General features: G+C 38.8%; 1 protein-coding gene and 1 pseudogene across 1 annotated transcript in view; both read left to right on the plus strand.

Moving 5' to 3' along the window:
• Positions 1–15,901, plus strand: part of PALMD (palmdelphin) — a 51,184-nt gene extending 35,283 nt beyond the window's left edge. The window contains exons 4-8 of the mRNA XM_063106357.1: positions 8,351–8,465; positions 8,598–8,631; positions 8,747–8,860; positions 10,399–11,493; positions 15,541–15,901. Of these exons, the coding sequence (XP_062962427.1) occupies positions 8,351–8,465; positions 8,598–8,631; positions 8,747–8,860; positions 10,399–11,493; positions 15,541–15,584 (1,402 nt within the window). The 3' untranslated portion in view covers positions 15,585–15,901. The remainder of the gene's footprint in view (positions 1–8,350; positions 8,466–8,597; positions 8,632–8,746; positions 8,861–10,398; positions 11,494–15,540) is intronic.
• Positions 1,286–1,400, plus strand: LOC134385447 (U2 spliceosomal RNA; annotated as a pseudogene).
• Positions 15,902–22,789: the final 6,888 nt, after the last annotated feature.

Raw genomic sequence — 22,789 nt, forward strand, 5'->3', positions numbered from 1 at the left:
AAACATAAATTCTTTAACCACTAAGAGCAAAGACTGCTTAATTTTTCTGCTTTTACTAGTTAACTCCCTGAAATGCACGATAGTAATGAGTAATTCAGCAGATCAATAAAAAAAATTATGAAAAATCCCACACTATGACTCATCCCCCATGAAATTGCACAATAGTTAGCATACTGGTTTTGTTGCTTTGAAAGAGTCCTGAAGAGCAGTGGCTTAAAGAAGATAGAAATGTTCATTTCTCTCACACATGGGAGATGTTGGTAAATGGGTCCAAAGTTACAGTTAGACTAGAGGAATTATTTCTGGTGTTCTGTTGAACAGCACGGTGAGCATAATTAATAATGTATTATTAACTGGTAGACATTCAAGAGGAGGGAAGTGGCAAGTTACATGAGATTATCCAGAGACCCTGTTTTTTTCTGTCTTGCTGCTTTATTACTTCAAAGGGATGCCCTTGGCTATATGGTCAAAGCGAGCTTACCACCACATCTGCATTCCAGTTAAAGAAGGAGAAGATAAATGGAGGGCAAACAGCTCTATTTTAAGGGTATGACCTGAATGATGCAGAGGTCACTTCTGCTAATAGCCTACTAGCCAGAATTTAGTCACATGGCACCATCTAAATGCAAAGGAGACTGGGAAATGTGGTCTTATAGCAAGGTAGCCAGGGAGACAAGGTTAAAGGTTCATATCCCCTTACTGGCCAGCTGCCAAAAAAAAAAACAAGGGGAATGGATATGGGGGAGAGGGGTGTCAGCAGATGGCCAAAATAGACTTTCTGCCAACATTTATTAAATAGACACCATCCTCAAAAATATTACAATTCTTCTGATAGTGTGGAAGCACTCTTAAGATTTTCTGTCTGGAAAAGTATTTTGAAGGACAGGTGTGTACCTGAATCTGTATTAGTACCATGCTTGCTCTAAAATCATTGATATTATAGTTGAAGATTAAATCCCCAAATGGACCTGGTAGATTTTCTTCCACTAGGCTTATCACAGATGGCTCTCTTCTCCCAAGCAGACTGAGGAAGAGAATGTGGTAACTAATCTTTATTAAGGAACTCCTCTACATCAAACCTTATGCTAGGGGCTTGCAAGCATTATCTCAATTATTTCCTTAAGACAACCCTCGGTGAATACTATTATTCCTCAAATGAGAAAACTGATGCTTGGAGGAATTAAATGATTAAGGCAAGTGTGTTAGCTTTGATATAAGCTCATTTTCTGTTTCCATGGGTAGAGCTGGAAGAAAGTTTTTCCTTCCCCTAGAATAATGGGCCTTCATCACTTCTCGGCCTTTTGGCTAAGATCAAGTGTAGTATCTGTTCTTATCAGTTTAGAAAAATGGGCCTTCACATAAAAACTCACAAAATATAGGTATACTACCGATGACCTTCTATTCTTCCAACACTCAGTGGGGAAGAAAGGGGAGAGAATCTCTAGCTCAAGGGAAGATCCAAGAGTTATAATTGCTCACCACTCCAGGAAGAATTCAATATGCTGGAGGCAAAGACATTCTGAGAGCCTGTGAGTCCCTAAGAAACTAAATTCTTCCTTGTTTAGCTTGGGGAAGTGGTGGGGGGGAGAGGAGCAGTCCTAGCCCCTCCATCCACACATCTCAGAGGCACATCAGTAGTGGCATAGCTGGGTCTAACACCTGCTGACTCAGGCTATCCCATGGAAAGAGCCATTGGGACCTCTCTTTGCATGTAGTCCTGACTTTTAGTAAGAAACCTGGCGGGGGACGCAGGGAGGCAGAGGGAGATGGAGAAATGGGAGATGTTGGCCAATGGGTACGAAGTTACAGTTAGACTGGAGGAATTATTTCTGGTGTTCTACAGAACAGCACACTGAGTATAGATAATAATAATGTACTGTATAATGCAAAATAGCTAAAAGAGAAGATTTTAAATGTTCTCACCACAAAGAAATGATAAATATTTGAGGTAATGGATATGATAATTAGCCTGATTTGATCATTCAACAATATATACATGTATACATCACCTTGTATCCCATAAATACACACAATTATTTGTTGTCAATTAAAAGTAAAACAAAACTTTTTTAAAAAAAGAGAGCTTGGGCTACCAAGATGTTCATAATTCATCAGAACTTTCAAAGTATATAGCCAGTCATAAAATTAATTTCAAACACACACTGATGATTACATTCAAACTGCAGTATTATAATCAAATTGCATTAGCCAGCTTTATATTAAAGATCTACAGTGTCAATTACTTTGAACAACAGTCTTGTGTTCAAGCAAAGGTAGTCTTGCTATAAAGTGGCATTAGCTTAGGAAACCTCAGGTTCTTTGAAGGAGACTGTTCTAAGAATTCTCACTAAGAACCAAAGTCAAGCAGCCAAAAAAAAAAAACAGAAGATAAATCCTGGACTTTAATCCTGGTCAGACTGATTGGCTCACTGAACAGAAAAGTCCCCAGTACAGCAAAATAACCCTAATGAAGATTAGGACAGAAATACTACCTTTACATATAATGGGTCAACAGTTTTATATATCGGTGGGCCCCAGCTACCATTTTAATCTTAACTTTCTTTATTATCATAGAAAGTAAGAAATCCTTTTATACTGCTGAGCAAAATGAATGTTGTGTCTAAGTTCATAAGAATCCATTTTTAAATGTCTTGTTTCCACAGTGGCTAATTGGAGAGGGGTTAAGAGGTGAGGCTCTATAGGCAGAGATCTGATTTCACATTCCGTCCTGCACAGGCTACCTGGGAGCCTCTGGGCCAGTTGCCTTTCTAGGTGCACAGATTGTTCATCTGTCAAATGGAACTGACAACAGTGCCCATGGGGGTTGTTGTAAGGACTAATTAGGCCAGTGCCTCGTACAGTGTAAATATGCAATACATGTTAAATGTTGTTGTAATTCCAAGTGAAGTATGAAAGGTAGGATGTAAACTTTTAAATTGGGTTTGTGGGTTTGTTTGTTTGTTTAACTCCCCCCAAAACTAAGAGAGATAAATGGACCCTTAGTGGCAGAAAAATTGCCTTCTGAAACAACCTCTTTTTGACACATCCTGCATTTATGTGCTGTCCTTTTTTCTAAGACGAAAAATTGCATGTTGGAAGTGGATTGGGGACATTATCTCATGGTGATTAAGGGAGGTTATTACTACAACAGTGCATGGAATGAAAGCTACCTGCTTTCACCTAGGGAGCTCTTGAAAATAACCCTCTTTTCCCCCAGCAAATAGGCAAGGAGAAGAAAGATTCCAATAATGGATAGCATTACAAATCCTTTTTCATGTACTCTGCTTATCTAAATTGGCACATGATGCCTGCCCACCATCTCTTAGAAACTGTGAGAGGTACTAACTCATCCATCAGGCCTAACAGCCCAGGAGGCTCCAAGAAGGATATTTCTCTTTCTCTGCTGCCTGTTCCTCACCAAACCACATCAGCATTTCAAGGAGCTCAATTTCCATTCTGAAAGGTAATACCTTCTAAAGATGGGGATGACAGCACTTATGGAAATTCTTACCCATCAGCTGAAAGATAAGCAGGTGAAGGTCAGAGAGTTATCCCACAGAGACCTCCCCAAAAGCATTCTGTACTAAAAAAAAAATTTAATTTCACACATATTTGTATATACACACTCACACACATATATGTGTGTGAGTGTGTATATGGATATATGGATACATACATACACACACACGTATATATACACACACACATATATTTCCCCAATACTTTGCTTATACTTACTAAATTTTTTCTTTCCCCAAAAACTACCTTCAGAAAGGGATTGGGTATGAGGCCCTCATTTAAGCCCTGAATTGTCTGAGTTTTAAATCAAAGTTAAGGGGCTGGCTGGATAGCTCAGTCAGTTAGAGCATGGCCTTGTAACCCCAAGGTCAAAGGTTCAGATCCGATCCCCCTTGCAGCCAGCTGCCAAAAATAAATAAAAATAAATAAATAAATCGGGGTTAAGTATCCTCTTAATTATGAATGGTCACTGAACCAGGAAAAAAAAATTAGATACACATACCTATACTGGAAAAGGAAGAAATTGAAAGGGGACAAAATAATGAGGAGAAAGTAAAATATCAGAGAGATGAATGTAAACAAATCCCTTATAAAGCATGTATCAAGAACCTATACTACACCACTACACCTGTCATTGCTTGCAGGGTTTCTCATCTTCAGCACTATTGACATTTTGAGCCAGGTAATTCTTTGTTGAGGGAGGACTGTTCTGGCCTCTACCCACTACATGCCACTAGCACCCCACAAGTTATGACAACCAAAAATGTCTCCTGTCACTGCCAAATGTCCCCAGGGAGCAAAATCGCCTCTGGTTGAGAACCACTATGCTAAATTTACAAAAATAGTCCCTGCCTATAAGTTGCGATTTTTTGTTTTTATGCTCCTTAAGAACAGTCCATCCTAAAAAACTTGGTGCATTATCTAATGTGCAGGTTGCCAGCTTCCTCTTCTTCCTTTGCTGGGCTACCACTTCCACCCAAGTGGACGGGGAGACTGGGAGCATCTGACTCCTTACTCTCGGTTACTGTTGCCTAGGTGTGCCAGCACTTCCATTGACATTCTGATCTTTTAGAAAAATTTTTTTAGAACATCAAATCTCTAGCTTTTATCCCTTAATGATATTTATATTGTCCATAATGAATAGGCAGAAATATTGAATCAACATATAAAAATAAGAAATTGAAATTTTGAGAAATGTTCTGCATCAGTAAGCATCTCCTATCAGAAGTTTGTGATTCTGAGTAATTAGCACCAAAAGGTGTCCTTTTTAATTGAGAGTTGGCTGCAACTAAGTGATAAAGAATGGAAGGGAGGTGTTTGTTAATGTTTAGTTTTCACCAACATGTCATGATGTGTCATTAGACTGTAACCTCATAATGAGGCTACTTTCACCCTGTGACTTGAAACTTCAAAAACATTCATTAGCAGATACATTGATGAGGTTAGCAGGCTTTCAACTTCATATTCTTACCCTATTAAGGATATTCATGAGAATCATATGGCATTACATTGCATCTTCAGAGGGAAACAACCACAAACACCAGTGCATTTCATAACTCCCTGAGATGCCATTGGGCGGGCCAATCAAGAACTCTATCTCTGTGTCCCAGGAATAGAAAGGGGTAGAGACAAAAAGAAACTAACATTTGCTTAGTGCTCACTATTTCTCTCATTCCTTATTAAAACCCTATGAAGTAGTTAACATTGACAAGACCTCTATATATTGAATTGACCAAGGTTCAGTCCTTGGAATTATCTCCTTTACTTTCTAGGAAATCTTATCCACTCCTACAGCTGTACGTACCAACTCCCAAATTTGCATGTTCAAACCCAGACTTCTCTGAGCACCAGACTTTTATATCCAGCTGTCCTCTCCATATCATACTTGACTACCTATAATTTAACATATCCCCCACCAATCTCCTTTTTTCTCTCTCCCAGGCTTCTCTTCAGCCAACTGTATTCACATGTTTACAATTATTCAGGTCACAAACATTGGAAACACCCTTGACATCTCTCTTTCTCTCACATGCCACGTGTAATCCATCAACAAATCCTGGCAGTTCTTCCTTTTAAATATTTCCAGAATCCAACCACTTCTCACTCTTCTACCAGCAACCATCCTGGATTAAGCTGTCTTCATCTGGATATTATGACAACTGACCTCCATGTTTGCCCCCTCCAGTCTATTCTCAACACAGCAGCCAATGTAATTGTTTAAATTTCAAGTCACAGCATGTTTCTTTTCTGCTCAAACTCCCAGTGGCTTCCCAAAGGGCGTCCCATGCACAAAGCCTTGTATGATCTGGCCGCCCGCCACCTGTCTGACTTCATTTCTCACCACTCACCTCCTTTCTCCCTCTGCTCTTACTTTAAGCTTTGTAGTTATTTTTCTTCTCTCTGGAGTACACTCCCCTGAAGCCCTCATGTGCCCTGTCCTCATTTTCTTCATGTCTCTGCTCAAATGACACAAGCAGAGACCTTCCTCGACCACACTATGTAAAATAGTACCTCCTTCCTGGCCTCTCTTTATCCCCCCTTATCTTGGTGTTTATAGTCCTTATCCTGCTTTTTTTAGTGGAAAATGTTTTTCTTCATAAATAAATATGTATATTGTGTGTATATGTACATACGTGTGTGTTGGCAAACTATGGCTCAGGACCAAATCTAGCCCTGGCCTGTTTCTGTATAGACATAAGCTAAGAATTGTTTTCATATTATTAAATGTCTGTAAAAGAAAAGAAGAGAAGAAAAAAGATGAATATGCAACAGAAACCATATATGAAACCCTAAAATATTTAGTTATCTGGCTCTTTACAGGAAAAGGTTGCCAACCCCTATATGAGTGTATTGTCTCCCGCTAGAATATAAACTCCTTGAGGACAGGGACTTTGTTTTGTTCGGTGTTATATACCCAGCACATAGAATAGTGACTGGTACAAAATAGATGCTAAATAAATATTTGTAAACTGATGAATCAATGAATGAAGACAGCGAGTCTTAGTGAGAACTGGTGACTTGTCTAAGGTCACACAGGAAGTCAGCAGATGAACCAGGATTCAAACCCAGGTCTACCTGATTCCACAGCTGGATCCTGAGGTCCAAGAGCTTCTTGCAGCAATAATCCGAGCCTCCTTGTTTTCCACCAAAAAGCAGACTATCTCTAACATGCATATTCAATAAAGGATGCTGTGGAACAGGAGATGAAAGGAGAAAGAGGCACAGTGTGTTGCAGAAAACCTTTAAGAATCATACCATAATAAACTTGCATCTGATATCAACCATATTCAATGAGCTTTCAAACATATCATCTCTTCTTAGCTGCACCAAATATCTGTATAAAGTAGCACAGGTACTATTATTTTTATTATGCACATTACAAAATTGAGTTTCAGAGAAGTTAAGTGAATTGGTTCTCATAAGTAGTGAGTGCCAGAGACAGAATAGAATCCAGATCTATTATTTTTAGTACAGAGCTTTCCACTCTCCCAAACTGGACCAACACGTATCCCCACAACTCTTCTGATTGACCAATGCACTACCATGGATGGGAAGGAATTTTAATAGAATGGCAGTCTTACTTTAGTAACTTCTAAGAAACCAGGGGTGCTACATTTGACTGTGAAGTTCTGTGCAGGAAAACCTCCCCGGCTATAAATGGCCACCTACCAACGGCCAGCGGCAGCAGAAAGGTTGGAACTTTGAAACTGAAGCAATGAGAAGAACAATGGTCAAGTAGACCACATCTTGGGCTATTATTGGTGTGAGAATAGCACAGGATTTTCTAGCTCCCAGGCCTATAACCATTTTCAAGAACAAAGCCAAGAAAACTAACAGTTATTTTAGCTGACACGAATATCTACAGCTGTCATCTCCTGGACCAGCTGCTGTATCTAATCAGCCATCCTCTGAGGCAGCTGACTTTAGAGCTTAGCGTATTTGGCCGAGAAACTACATGTGTTTCATGGCTGCCAAGGGCCAGCCTTGCTAACTGAGTGACTGCCAGTGGCCCTGTGTTTTTATACAGAGTGGAGGTCACGATGCTGCCCCCTGGAGTTCATTTGAACCTGACATGCCTCCGCATGCTGGCAAAGGTACCAGTTCAAAGTGTTTGCAACAATCCAATTTCAAGTATCTCTTTGTCCCTTATACTTTGTCAGGTCATTGTACCCATCGTTTTTTTCCAAAAAATGTAATTTCTATAAACAGCAGCAGTTGAGGCCACCGTACTACATTTTGTCCATTTCCCCATTTCTTCACCCTACCCACTATAATATGGCACAACTCTTAGGAAACTGTGAAATTAAAACAAAATGTCATTTTCAATGCTAAAATAATCAGGGTTTTTAAGCGTTAAATAGCTATGACTATTAAATCAATTTTAATAATTATCATGTTTTCTCCAAATAATTTATATGGAGACTTGGTTAAGAAAAATTGGTGAACTACATAATAACTACAAATGTACCATTTCTTTTTGTTCAGTTTTAAACTTAAATCTCTTTGTAAAAGAAATAGCTCTTTTTATTTGGAAGTAACATTAGCAATTGCAATGAAGAAAATGGAACAAAGGTCAAAAGCTTTACCTAAGAGGTCCCTTTGTCAAGAAAAAAACACTTGTATTGAAAATCCTTCGAAGTCAGGTGTTAGGTACCTTCTGTGTATTAATCGTAAGGCTTTGTGTGATGCTAAGTGTGACATTAAGTTCTAGAAAGTGTCCAGCTACTTCCATGTGATATTCCAAGAAAAGTTTACAAATGGGGAAGATATATTTGAGAACCCCGCATTTCTACTGTGCTGAGCAATAAAAAGTGTATCTTTTTGTTGTCAGGCTTGAGAAAGAGATTCAAGATCTTGAAAAAGCTGAACTGCAAATCTCAACCAATGAAGAAGCAATTTTGAAGAAATTAAAATCAATTGAGAGGACAACAGAAGACATAATAAGAGTAAGCATTACAAAACTATAATTCCCCCCCAAAATGAATCCACAAATACTATATAATTCTTCAAAGTATATTTACACTTAGATTTTATTGTTTCAAACTGTATTAGTCATGGAGAATGCTTTCTTCTTGCAGTCTGTAAAGGCAGAAAAGGAAGAAACATTACAAGGTACGTTTTGAGCAGCCTATTTTATGTCCAAGATATATTTGATAAGCCCACTGAAATTTTTCTCATTGCTTTAAATATATTCTAAATATATTTTGAATTCATATTAATTTTACAGAGTCAATTGAGGACATCTATGCTAATATACCTGACCTTCCAAAATCCTACATACCATCCAGGTTAAGAAAGGAGAAAAATGAAGGAAAAGAAGATGATGAACAAAATAGAAAAGGTATATGAGAAATCTGCACTCACGGCATGTTCTCAATTTTAGATTTTACAATATCAAATATTCACAACTAGCTATGACATCTTATGCTTCCAGGTTAAGCAGTGGACCATTTTACAAATTTCCATGAGATATATGAGTCACTTGCATAGGGAAGAATAATGAGATTATTCCATGTATTTTATTTCCTAGCAAGCTATGAGAGGACAAGGACGATAAAGTCCTGAAGGATACAAGAAACCCTTAAAAGCAAAGCTTCCCTGGTGAAAAATATCTCTCCCAACATGTTCCATCCAGTAGGCATTCTTTTGTGTTACTAAGATCTTTTTTTGAAAATGAAAATATTCCCCTTGGGAAGCTGAGGCATTACTTACCCCCATGGGTAATGATTTTCATAAAACTAATACTTTGAAGCCTCTGGAAAAATGAAAGTTTGTATTAGGGCAGAGAGGAAACCTTTGAATTTTAGAGTAGAAGGAGAAGCTACTCCCCAGCTGCAGATTGCAGTCATTCACTCGCTCAACAAATATTTAGTGAATACCTACTATGTTCCAAGCTCAGTGAGTCCCACAATAGGTATTCACTTAGTATATCACGTTAGGGAATTAAACGTAGAAGCGTAAAGCAGAGGAGTGAGACAGGCTGCGTGTGGATGAGTTTTAGTTGGGTAGTCATGGAAGGCCAAGAACCATCAGACTATAGAAGAGATGTGACATGCAGGACGGGATCAGAAAGGAAGGTGGGAGGACACAGCAAAACCATGCATTGCCACTTCGTAATTTTGCCCAGAATCCTATTAGCTTCACCTTGTTGATTTAAATTCCAGCCATAGGAATCTTGCCTGGGTTATGAAGAGATCTCAGCTTTCCCAAAAATAGCCAGTCTAGTTGCTTCAGTACTATTGATATTGCTTTATTTTTAGCCCTTCCTCTACCTGAAAAGGGGAATGAAAACAAAAAGAAACATAAGGCAAAAAAAAAAGGACTGCGATTCTAAACTTCTCCTTCCCTCTTCAATAGCAGTTCTACATTTAAAGAATCTCCTTTGAGAAAACTTGAGAACACTTCTCTGTAATTTCCACAGGCTGCTGGCCTGTGCAACAAGGATATAACTTAATAAAATATACTGTGCGAGGCATTTTACCTACTGCAATACATAGTGCAACGTATTCCTCCTAACTAGAAGAGATTGATGCCTCCCATTGAGTGTAGATGCAAAAGAGTGTAAATCTGTCTTGTTGGATTTATTTATCAGAAAGAGGATATCTTTTGATTGCCCAGTGAAAACTTTCACTATTCGGGACCATCAGCTTCTCTTCAGTCCTTCCCATTATTTCAGTAATTTCATACACTCCTACATAAAAATCCATGTTATTACACAGTTGGTGGTTATATAATTAGTTAGTAAAATCAGAAATATTAAAAATAGACATCTCACATAAAAGAATGTCAAAGGGTATTCTTAATACAAAAATAAGAAAGCAGGCTAATTTATAAAAGAAAAGGTTAACTAAATCAAAGATCAAATTTGTCTCTTAACAGCTTTGTATGCTATGGAAATCAAAGTTGAAAAAGACTTGAAGACTGGAGAAAGTACAGTTCTGTCTTCAATACCCCTCCCATCGGATGACTTTAAAGGTACAGGAATAAAAGTTTATGATGACGGGCAAAAGTCAGTGTATGCAGTGAGCTCTAATCACAGTGCAGCATACAACGGCACCGATGGCCTGGCACCAGTCGAAGTAGAAGACCTTTTAAGACAAGCTTCAGAGAGAAGCTCTAAGTCCCCCACAGAGTATCATGAGCCTGTATATGCCAATCCGTTTTGCAGGCCTACAACCCCACAGAGAGAAAAGCTAACCCCTGGACCAAACTTTCAAGAAAGGGTAAAGATTAAGGCTAATGGACTGGGCAATGATGGAAATAAATCCATACACAATATGGACAACGGACCTTCAGAGGAACAGGGCAACAACGTCAATCACACCAGTCCCATTCGGCCAATACCTTATCCCAGGTCAACGAATCAACAAGCAGAAGAGACTCTCCCCACCCCACAAAAGAGGCTGATGAGTCCTTGGGAAGAATCCAATGTCATGCAGGACAAATATGCGCCCTCTCCAAAGGCAAGACTGAGCCCCAGGGAAACAACAGTTGGGAAGTCAGAACACCAAGGTTCTCCGCCCACGTGCCAGGATGAGGAAGATGTTAGATACAATATCGTTCATTCCCTGCCTGCTGACATGGATGGTACAGAACCTGTGACAATGATTTTCATGGGATATCAGCAGGCAGAAGACAGTGAAGAAGAAAAGAGGCTTCTGACAGGGTACGATGGGATCATCCATGCTGAGCTGGTTGTGATTGATGAGGAGGAGGAGGAGGGTGAAGGAGAAGCTGAGAAGCCGTCCTACCACCCAGTAGCTCCCCACAGTCAGGTGTACCAGCCAGCCAAACCAACACCACTTCCTAGAAAGAGATCAGAAGTTAGTCCCCATGAAAACACAAACCATAAATCTCCTCACAAGAACTCCATATCTCTGAAAGAGCAAGAAGCAAGCTTAGGCAGCCCTGTTCACCATTCTCCGCTTGATGTTCAGATACCTGGAGATGGGACTGAGGATCCATCTTTAACAGGTAATAAAAATGAAAAGGCATGCCACTGCTGTTTAGTCATGTGACAATCTCTTTGCGTGAACAAACCCTCTTGCTTTCAGCTTCTTTGACCACCTCATAAACTAACACACACAGGTTTCTTTATTAATGCTGATCTGAATTATTATAAGCACAGTAAAGTAATTAAGTCACTTTGAAAGATAAAGAAAATGAAAATAAAGTTTGCTTTGTGTGGGCATCGCATTGATTGACCTTAGTAACTTGAAATTTGTCTTCTGTCATGAGGTGGTGCTGTGTGTGAATATATTGGGGTCACTAATATGTTGGATTATCAATAACTTATCTTTTCCCACCAGAACCTGATGACAGCTACTTGTTTGTGCCTCTCTGTGATTTAGACTTCCTACATAAGTGAACAGATTGCCTTCAGTTCACAAGAAAATACAAGAAACAAATTTTATTTTCAAAATATTTTATTACTTTGCTATATCTTATTTCTCTATACTTTTATAGTTTTACTGACTTTATTTCCTTAAATTTTCTACATTTTAAAATATATTGTCAGTTTATCTTATATCATCTATAACATTTAGCTTTGCACAGTGTTCTCCAACTTAGTATGTTTATTTTTTCTATTTTCTATATATTTCGCATTTCTTGTTCTCTATAAAGATTTTTATAGCTTTATAGCTATTTTAGCATTGAATGCAAAATAACTTTAACACTTTTTCGTTCAAAAGTGAGAGCTCCTCAATTTTAGATTTCTTGTTATTACTTAAATATTATATTCTAGTTATCATTTATAAAGAATAAACAAGAACCTAACAAAACCAAGTATAATATCTGTACTTACCTTGGCTAAAGATGTAAATTACCAAAACATACAAGTTCCACATGTTTGAAAGGGTTAGTAATTTTAAATGTCTGTAATGGGAGAATTCTTGTTAAAAGCAATAAATATTAAGTACCAGCTAATTCATCAGCAGAACCTGACAGTTGTATAGAAATGTGATAGTATCTGCACAAATTAAGAATGTTTCTTCCTCTGCATACCATAAACCCAATCTTGGGTTGCCAATAATAAAATAAAATGGATCCTCTTTTATTTTTTTAAGTAGTTAAATTAGGCATGCCAACTGTAAATATGATTATCTGAACTTTTAACCTCTTGGGAAGTATACATGTATATCTTCCTCCATCAGAGCTGAGTGATATATCTCCACAGTGAAAGTTTCTTCCCATTTTGAGAATGAGCTTTGTATCCTTATCAAATGTTGCATCATAAACTTGTTTTACAAACAACAACACAGAAACTTAGAAAAGAGAAACACCCTGTTTACAGTCAACAGCGGTGATATTAACCACTATAAAAGCTCCCTTTTTAGAACTTGGCGAGTTCTTCCTGAACTCCCTTGTTTCTTCTCCCCTAACCATTTACCCCATGGAAAATTAAAGGAAGTGACTAATGTTTCCAGACAACACTAATCATGCCGCTGAACTAAAATAATGAAAACAGGAAAGCCTATTCCAGACAAAGTAACACTACAAAGTTCTGTACTATCGATCAAAGTATCTTATAAACAGAATGCTCCAAATTCCTTGCCTTCCATCATGATATTGTTTTACATTCCTGTTTTCCAATTCAGCACAGGGATTACAGAGCTGATATGTTTTTTTTTATATGGGTCTCATAGATAAGTAAATCATATTATCATATGCCATCAGGGGCCATTCATATACATAGAATACAGTCACCTACGCATTTCAATTTCACAAGCACCAAGAAAATTGAGCATCTCCCCACACCTTCCCTCCAAAAGTGCTTATGATACTTGAAAACTCACCATTTCAATCAACTCTTTTATTTATGGTATAGGTCCCCTATTAAATATAAACAGTCATAGTGGGCATAATGATCAAATGTTGTTAGTCTCTTTTCCCTTGGTCTAAATATGGTTATCAAAGCCTTATCTAAGAGCAATTTTTAATGTGGAAAACAGCATTGAAGGAGGAAGAAAGATAGAAAAAGATGGAGCCTGGAGATCCTAAAGACAAGATTTTTTTTAGTCAAAATTTTAAACAGGGTAAGACATGGTAGGAAAATTTAGGCAATGTTATATTCATCTACTAATGTAAATACAACACGTTATGTTCTAAGGTATAGCTCAGTGCCAGACATTTCCTCCATGGTGTGAGCCAGCATGCTCTTCCTGGGAGCCCACTTCTACCCCCATCAGCTAGGCAGCTGGCTTTCTTTGGTAGTCGTCACCAACCTACTCTGGTACTTCTAGCTCTATTCTGCCCTCTTAGATATGTCAGTGGCATTTCAGGATGAGGAGGTTGGGGAACTCAGCTCTGGGCTATTTACATACTGTTAGTGTAGAAATTGCCAACCTGTGGCAGCATCTGAATTGCTATGAAGAGAGGAGGCAGGGATCAGAGAAGAGCAGGAAAAGAGGAGTTAGAGGAGAGCTGCTGGCACAGGTGTTTTTGGCTGCTAGCTAAAGGGGCCTTCCATTGCCGACACGTTCCGGCCCCACAAATTTACCTGGAACTCACAGAATCTACTTGCCATAGGCTTGAAGAAAGGAGAGAAACAAAGGCAGATGCTAACAAACCTCAATGAATGTCCATGGTAAACAGCATGGGCCTGATTCGTGGAGTCTCAAGGTGAGGAGTAACTGCAGGGAAGAGGACTTTGCCCCTGCCTTAAAAAACACCTTTAAAAAGTCCCTTACCCCAGTTCTCTTTTTTCGGTATGGGTAATGTCGAGGTCCATAAAATCCAAGAGTGGAAAATTCGTAAAGCTTTGCCTTCTGCCTTCTGTTCACCTCCTGCTGTGGAACTGCAGTCCCCTCACCATCCAACAGCTCCCAGCGATAAAGTCCATCCTGCTTCCTACAGAGTAAAGTAAATTGTCTTAGCCAGTCCTAAATTCAAGAGAATATTCTTGGCCCTACCATTAAAAATGATCATTTCTCTTAAAGTTTTAAGGGAAATATTGCTTTTTAACTTCATTGAAATGAGAATATTTTACCTAAGTGGAGTGACAATAAAAATGACCATTTGTTAAAGTATTGGGTCCCCATTCCTCCTCATATTTGTGCTCAGGTCTTCTTAAAGATAGAGTCATTTCCTTTTTTAATAGATAACTAATATACGGCATAGAAATGAGAGAACATGTCTTCCCTCTGATTTTTTCATTAAACAAAATTGTGCAATCAGTTAAATAGCTGGTTCTTGGGCTATATTACACATGAATGTAATATTAGATCATGTAATATTAGATCATAACTATAATCATTAGATTAGTGCCTTGAAAGCATCTTTCAACTTTTGGAACATGACTGAAGCAGCTATACTCTAAAATTCTAAATACTAAGGGCATGATAACCAAATACCAAAGGAATGTTATAAATTCTAAATTTACATTTTTAAAAATGCTTTCTACATCCAATGTATCAATAGCCTTAAAATATACTCAAAAAAGATATTTTGCCACTTGAAAGCGTACTTATTTCTTGACAAAGACATTTTATAATCTCTCCAACTCTTAATTCCTGGTGCACATTGTTTTATTCATCAAGCATTTTGTTTTCATCACTGTATATCCAAAGGCTAGAGTTTCTTTGGACTACCAGGTTTAATGACCTAAAGGATAACCCAATTATGAAGGAGAGTTTGGGTCGATACCTTTTTTTCCCAGTGGTACATATCTCAGAAATATACACAAAACATAGTCATTGACCTACAGGAATGTGTATCTATGGCTAATAGTGAAATTGTGCACTAATATTATATTTAATGAACTTGTACTGTTTGCTCTACTAATTTTTCTAATCTTTATAGAAATAGGCTCCTTCTAGTTCTGAACCTACTTCTGCCCTAAGTTAACCATAGCTTATTATTTCTACTATCTTTTTGTGCTACTAAAACAATGCTTACATGGTTGGATAAAACCCTCTGAGGTATGTTCTAACTTTCCTGCATTCTATGAAATGCTCATTTAGAGTAAAAATTAGGACTTATTTTTATAACTCTCTCTATTCTTTTTCCTTTAATTTGCAGCTTTAAGGATGAGAATGGCAAAGCTGGGGAAAAAAGTGATCTGAGAGGTGTACCAACCCACATAAACATCCACTGAAGAAGAAACTAAGAAACGTTTGCAAATTTCTCTTCTGGATATTTTTTGTTTCCTTTTTCTGAAGTTCAAAAAATTATAATTTCCCATATTAAGCCATGTGAATAAGTAGTAGTCATTATTTGTGAAGAATTCCAAAAAAGCTTGGTGAAATGAATGCTTAACTTTTCCTATTACTTGACATGATTCAGTGGGGAAAAAACCAGCATATTTTTATTGTATTGATACCAAAGCATTTCTAATAAGAGCTTGTTAAGTTTAAGAATAAAGTTATTTAAAATATCCTGACTATGTTGTATTAACTGACATTGTAATTTTGCTAATACAAAGAATAAAAGACCATAGGAAGCCATTGCACCTCATCACAGAAATATTCATCATCAACTCTGACAAGTGAACATATCATCCCAAATTAATAAAGCCTTAAGACAACTACATCCTCCTGCTAAGGACCAGTTCAATGGGTTTGGTAGAGACTTTAAACCCTTGCACATGTCTGAAAAGTGCAGGCAACAATTATCCTCATATTTTAAGACTGGGTTTGGATTGTCTTGACACTGCACATGATTTTACAGATGACGACTGACACGTTCGTTCTTCTTAACTTATCATCCTTCCTTTCACTTAGTTCAGTGTGAACCCCGTGGTGCAATGACTGATTATGACCGAAGGGTGCTGGATGGAGGACTTACCATAGGTCAAAAAGCACAAATTGGGTCTAATGCTTGACTGATTCTTGTGAGCAAATTAGAATCTTAATAGTAAAACTAATAACAGTATTGATGCTCAATTCTGTACCCCACAAATATATACAATCAATAAAAACAAACAAAACTAATAAGAATGTGTACAGCATGTCATTCCTAAGTATTCTTGCCAAGATGCTAAATCCTGATTTGAAAATGAACACTCCCGTGCCAATCAATTCTCCCCTGCCCTGCCTTATTACATATACTACCCTCCATCCAAGACCCTGACGATCCATGCCCATACAGCTTCCCCTGGATCATGCCAGCACGGATCACCCAGGTTCCCCAAGTCTCTCAGTGGGTAGTTTGTTTACTCCCGAGACAGAAACTGAGTTTCCCTGCTGGTGCTATGCATGAAAACTCCTTATCTTAATTATTGGTCCAAAGGCTATGAGAGGTGAAAGAAGATCCTGAGGAGCACAAGCATTAACCTGTGAAGGATCAACCTCAGCTGAGCTGTTTTGCAAAGGGCAGCTGTTCTCTGAGGGGGAGAGAGCTCCTTCTGCTGGCCTAGAATATTTTGGGAAAACTGGTCGTTCAAATTTCTGAGGGACTTTTAGCAAATCCCCCATTCCAGGTTTGAGAAACTCATTACTTTTCATGGCTCTGACTTTAGCATAAGTGACCTGTCAAATCTGCACATTCCTCTGCAGCCCAGCCACCCTTGTGATTGAAGCATGGGTTTTATTTTCAACCCAGTCTACCCTCTGGGTACAGAGACAGGACTCTCCAAACAAAGTCATGGAGCCTGTCTGGTTTTCTAGCATTCCCTGAGCTAATAGTTGGCTCACCTGGACCTAATTCTTTTTCTCCAAGGCTTCTAAGGCAGTTATCAAAAAGCATCCAACTTCACAGTACACGTCAGTACACGACAATACCTCTGCCCCTTTCATTTGAGTGCAGAGCTAGTATATAACCCAGCTCCTCCCTTTTCACCTGTTCTTCATCTCAATCCAGTGCAAGTGAGAGTCTTAGTAATTGTAATAGTACAGCCTGCCAAAATTTGTCACCATCCGCTTATCACACAGCCCTCATTGCCATCCGACCACTGAGTGGACAATCCATTTCCAGAATCCCATCCTGAGTGTCTATTTTCTAGGGCCACTCCTGGTTCCAAAGAGGAATGAAGCCTGAAATTAGGACTTAGGGTACAAGAGGTTTATTGGACAAGTGATCTCAGGAGCAAGAAGAAGGGTACAGGAAAGAATAGTCAATATAATGGTGCATAATTCAGGTCAACATTCTAGGCAACGGGGACTCAATTCCACCAGAATCTCACAGAAAGCACCTAAAATTGTCTGTCTGAAGGAGAGGATGCTGGTGCATTTATCCACTGGCTCTGGTCTCTCACTGACTGAAGATTGCCCCGGGAGTGCAGACCCCCCCACTCTTCTGAGTTGCACTTACGCAAGGGTCACACAGGCTCTATCACTTTGGAGAAGGCCCAGAGTGATAAGAAGAAAGAAGCACAGAACATGCTTCTGGAGGGATGGTGTCGTCATTACGTCTGCACTTAGTCGAACTCTCCACTACAACAGCACTGAAGAGATGGACCAAGGGAGTCTGACACAGGCACCGCTAGTGTCTGCAACACCAGCTGCATAACCAGCAACCTACCTCAGCCTGTTTCCCTATCTGTAAAATGGGGTAAATGTCTCATGCCTCACACAGTTATCTGAGGATCCGATTTTTCAAGTGTCCTGCCCATCATCAAGTTTGCCTGGGATGCCGCACATTAAGGCTGACACCACTACATCCTTCATCATTTTATATCTTGATATTTTCTATGTTTGGTGCTTATGTTTAGGTCAATGAGCCATTTCAAGTTATGTGGAGTAAGAGAAATAAGTAAAAATTTAGGAAAGAGTAAGTGAAGTAAGCATTAAGGGTGATTTTTTTCCAGAGATATTAGTTGTTCCAGCTCTATTTGTTTAAAGTCTGTACTTTCCATATTGAATTACCTTGTTGCCTTTGCTAAAAATCAATTGGCCTTATAAGTGTGGGTCTATATATGGATTCTCTGTTCTGTTCCATTTATCTATATACAAGGGTACTTCAAAAAGTTCATGGAAAGATTCACGTTACCTTTTAATTCTGTCTTTCCATGAACTTTTTGAAGTACCTTCGTATTTCTCATGACAATACCACACTTTAGTTACGGTCATTAATACCGGAAATAATAAGTATTGGAATTGAGTAGGAAGAGTCCTCCAACCCTATCTTTTTCTTTTTTTAAAATAGACTTTAAGAACAGTTTTAAATTAACAGAAAATTTGTGAAGATATTACAAAGTTACCATAGAGCCCACACCCAGTTTCCCCTATTTTTAACTTCTTATATTAGTATGGGATATTTGTTACCGTGAATGAACCAGTAGTGATACACTATTATTAACTAAAGTCCCATAGTTTATTCCTTAGTTTTTATTAATGTCCTTTTTCTGTTCCGCACTCTCATATAGAAAACCACATTGCTTTCAGTTGTCATTTTTCTTTTGGCTTCCTTTTTTCAGATTTTCCTTCTTTTGATGACCTTGACAGTTGAAATTACAGCTGGCACTACAAGATGACCCAAGCTCATCCTGTATATTTCCTGCCCCAGTCTTAAAATCAGCAATTTCTTCATGGGTCTCTGATTTCTTTTATTGAAGAATGGTATAAAAACCAATTATCTGGGCACTAAGCATGCTCGTTTTGCCTTCTTTTTTGAAAATTGTTCTGACCATTTCAGGTCCATTGTCTTGCTATATGAATTTTAATCAGTTTGCCAGTCCTTTCAAATGAGCCTTGCTAGGATTTGATTGGGATTAAATTGAATTTATAGATCAATTTAGGGAGAATTTTCGTCTTAATATTAATTTGCCAATCCATGCACATGACGTATCTCTCCATTCACATAGGTCTATTTTAACTTCTCTCAACAATATTTTGTAGTTTATAGTGCACAGATCTTGCACACCTTTCATTAAATATATTCCTAAGATTTTTATTATTTTAATACAGTTAAAACTGGAGTTGCTTTTTATTTTTTTTTTCCAGTTTTTCATTATCAGCATATAAAGTTAAAATTGTTTTCTGTACTGACTTCACATCCTACAACTCTGATAAATTCAATTAGTTCTAGTAGTTTTCATATATTATTTAGGATTTTCTACTTAATGGTCAGGTTTGTCTTTAAATACCAACTTTACTTCTTTCCCCAATCTTGCGATTTTTATTTCATTTTATTGCCAGATTGCACTGACTAAGACTTCCAGTACAATGTTGACTATAAATGCATAGAGCAGACGTCCTTTGACTGGTTCCAATCTTCAGAGGGGAAATATTATCTTTCGCTACTTAATAAAAGCATGATGTTAGCTGTAGACTTTTCATCAATGCACTTTTGAGGAGTTCCTATTCTTAGTTTGCCGAGTTTTTACCATAAATGAGTTTTTCATTTTCTCAAATGCTTTCTGTACATCTATTGAGATGATCAGATGAGTTTTCTCCCTTATCCTGTAATATGGTGAGTTTCATTGATTGATATTATGCCAACAGTGCCTTTTTGGATAAACCTCATTTGGTCATGATGTATGAGCATTACCCTTTGTGTAAGTTGTTGGATTTCATTTGCTAATATTTCATTAAGCATTTTTTTAAATTAAGGATTTTTATGTCTATGTTCATGAGGAATATAATCTGTAGTTTTCTTTTCATGTGACATCTTAGTCTGGTTTTAGTATCAGGATAATACTTGCCTCATAAAATTTGTTGGTTAGTGTTCTTTACTGCTCTATTTTCTGAAAAAGTTTGAGTACTTGATATTAGTTCTTTCTCAGATGTTCTTGAGGAATAATTAGTTCTTCCTCGAAAGTTCACTGGAATTCACCAGTGAAGCCACCCGGGGCTGGAGTTTGTTTTCTTTCTGGAAATGTTTTTAAATTACTAATAAAATTTTTATTTTTATTTTTATTTTTAATTTTGATAAAAAATTTACCATCTTAACCATTTTTAAGTGTTACTGTTCAGCAGTGTTAAGTATATTCACACTGTTGTGCAGCAGATCTCTAGAAGTTTTTCACCTTGCGAAAAGGAAACTCTATATCCATTGAACATCATCTCCCCATCTCCCCGACCCCCAGCCCCTGGCAGCCACCGTTCTAATTTCTGTTTCTATGAGTTTGACTGCTTTCAGTACCTCAGCAATGGAATCATACGGTATTTTCCTTCTTGGGACTGGCTTATTTCACTTAGCATCATGTCCTCAGGGTTCGCTCATGTTGCAGCATGTAAGAGAATTTCCCTACCGTTAAGTCTGAATAATATTCCCTGTACCTATATACCACATTTGCTTTACCCATTCTTCTGTACGTCAACATTTGAGTTGCTTCTGTCTTTTGGCTATTATGAATAATGCTGGAATGAACATGGTGTGCAAGTATCTTTAGAGATTCCTATTTCAATTCCCTTGGATATATACATAGAAGTGGAATTGCTAGATCACATGGTAATACTACTTTAATTTTTTTTTTTTTTTTACATCTATGTAACTTTCTACGTTTGCTTTTGAAATTTTTTTTTTTTGCGGGGGGGACTGCTGGCCAGTATACGGGGATCCTCCAAACCCTTGACCTTGGTGTTATATATAACACTGAACTCTAACCAACTTAATTAACGAACCAACCCCTCCCCCCCATTTTTAATTTTTTGAGGAACCTCCATACTATTTTCCATAATAGCTACACCATTTTACATTTCCACCAACAATGCAAAAAGTTTCCAATTTCTTCCCCCCCCCCCCCCGTTTGGCAGATTTTATTTGTTTGTACTTATTTATTTATTTATTTATTTATTACATTCTAAGATGTTGCAGAGCAGTTGGGGCAGAGGGGGAGAGAGGAAAGGGGAGAGAGGAAGTGGGACAGGGATAAGATGGGAGGACGAGGAAGGGGGAAGGAGTCACAGTTGAGGCCTGTGGCACCCCCCTCATTCCAGCAGAAGAGCCAAGGGGCTTCCAGCTGCTCAGTCTTGGCTGGGCTATCAGCCCCCCACCCTCCCAGCTTAGGAGCCCATCAGCAGCCTGGTGGTCGTGGCTGGGCTGGATGCAGACATCAGAAGGCATGGTTGAGGCCCTCAGCCCCCCATCTCCTCAGCTCAGGAGCCTGGGGCACTTCTGGTGGTGGCCTGGTGGTCATGGCTGGACTGGGTGTGGACATCGAAGAGCATAGCTGAGGCCCTTGGCCCTCTCCCCACCCTAGCTTGGAAGCCTGGGGGGCTTCCAGTCCTTCTAGATTTTATAGGTGTTCTTTGGTGGTGTTAGACCTTTACTGGTAAGTATCAAAATTTTGTCTCTGATCTGTGGGTTTTTTGTTTTTTCTTTCAGTCCTGTGTTGTATTATTAGCTACCCCCACCACTTAAACTCTGCACTGGAACTAATTTGTTGTCATTTGGTTATTTCTAAAATGGAGGCACTTCCTGTAGGAACCAGCACTTGAGCCCTGTGGTTGAGCTAAATTGCTGTTTTGCTGCTGATTCTCTGGGGAAGATTTTTTGTTCAGCTCAGGTTTTAACTGATGACCTTGTAAGCACTTCCAGGTCTGGTGAGGTCTGGTACACCTGGGTTGTGTGGAAACTCTGGTCTGGGCCTGAGTTTTTTCAGCAACCTGCACCCACTGCAGTTCTATATTCCTGTCCAGTTTCCACTGAGTTGTCCTGAGCTGATTGGAGGGCAGATCAGCTGTCCATGCTGTGCCCTAGTGTTCCCCCAGTGAGCCTGTCTCCCCCACCACCTGCACTGTAAACATATCCCACAGGACGGGCCATGTACTAGTCCCTTGTAATGACTCACCAGCCTCTGAGTGGCTCCGTTTTTCAGTCTTCTGTGGGTGCTCATTCCTATGTGTGTCCATGGGAACACAGTTAGTGGTCCAGATGGCCTGGGGGCCACCAAGACCCTCTTCTCCCCTGCAGCTTCCAAACAACTTCATAGGAAGGGCACAGCTGTGGCTTTTGCCAGATCTTGCTCCATGTGCTCACCAGGGCCAGCCTTGAAGTGGCTGGGGTTCAAAACGGTCTAAGTGGTTCTTTCTTTCTCTCATCACAGTTTCTCCCACCATCATGAACTCCGTAGGTCTCTCCTCCTCTTCCCCTGGACTCTAGTGGCCCCAGCTTGGCAGTTGTTGCTTTTTAATAGTTGGAAATTGGTTGATTGTGGGAGAAAATGATGCTGGGTACCGTCTATTCTACCATCTTGAGCACAAGTCAATATCAGGTTCCAATTTCTTCACAACCTCATCAACATGTGTTATTTTCCAGTTTTTGGATAGTGGCCATCCTAATGGGCATGGGGTGATATCTCACTGTGCTTTTGATTTTCATTTCTCTAATTATTAGTGATGTTGAATGCCTTTTTATAGCTTGTTGGCCATATGTATATCTTTTTTGA

Source organism: Cynocephalus volans, chromosome 8, assembly GCF_027409185.1.
Source record: "Cynocephalus volans isolate mCynVol1 chromosome 8, mCynVol1.pri, whole genome shotgun sequence".
NCBI classification, from domain to species: domain Eukaryota; kingdom Metazoa; phylum Chordata; class Mammalia; order Dermoptera; family Cynocephalidae; genus Cynocephalus; species Cynocephalus volans.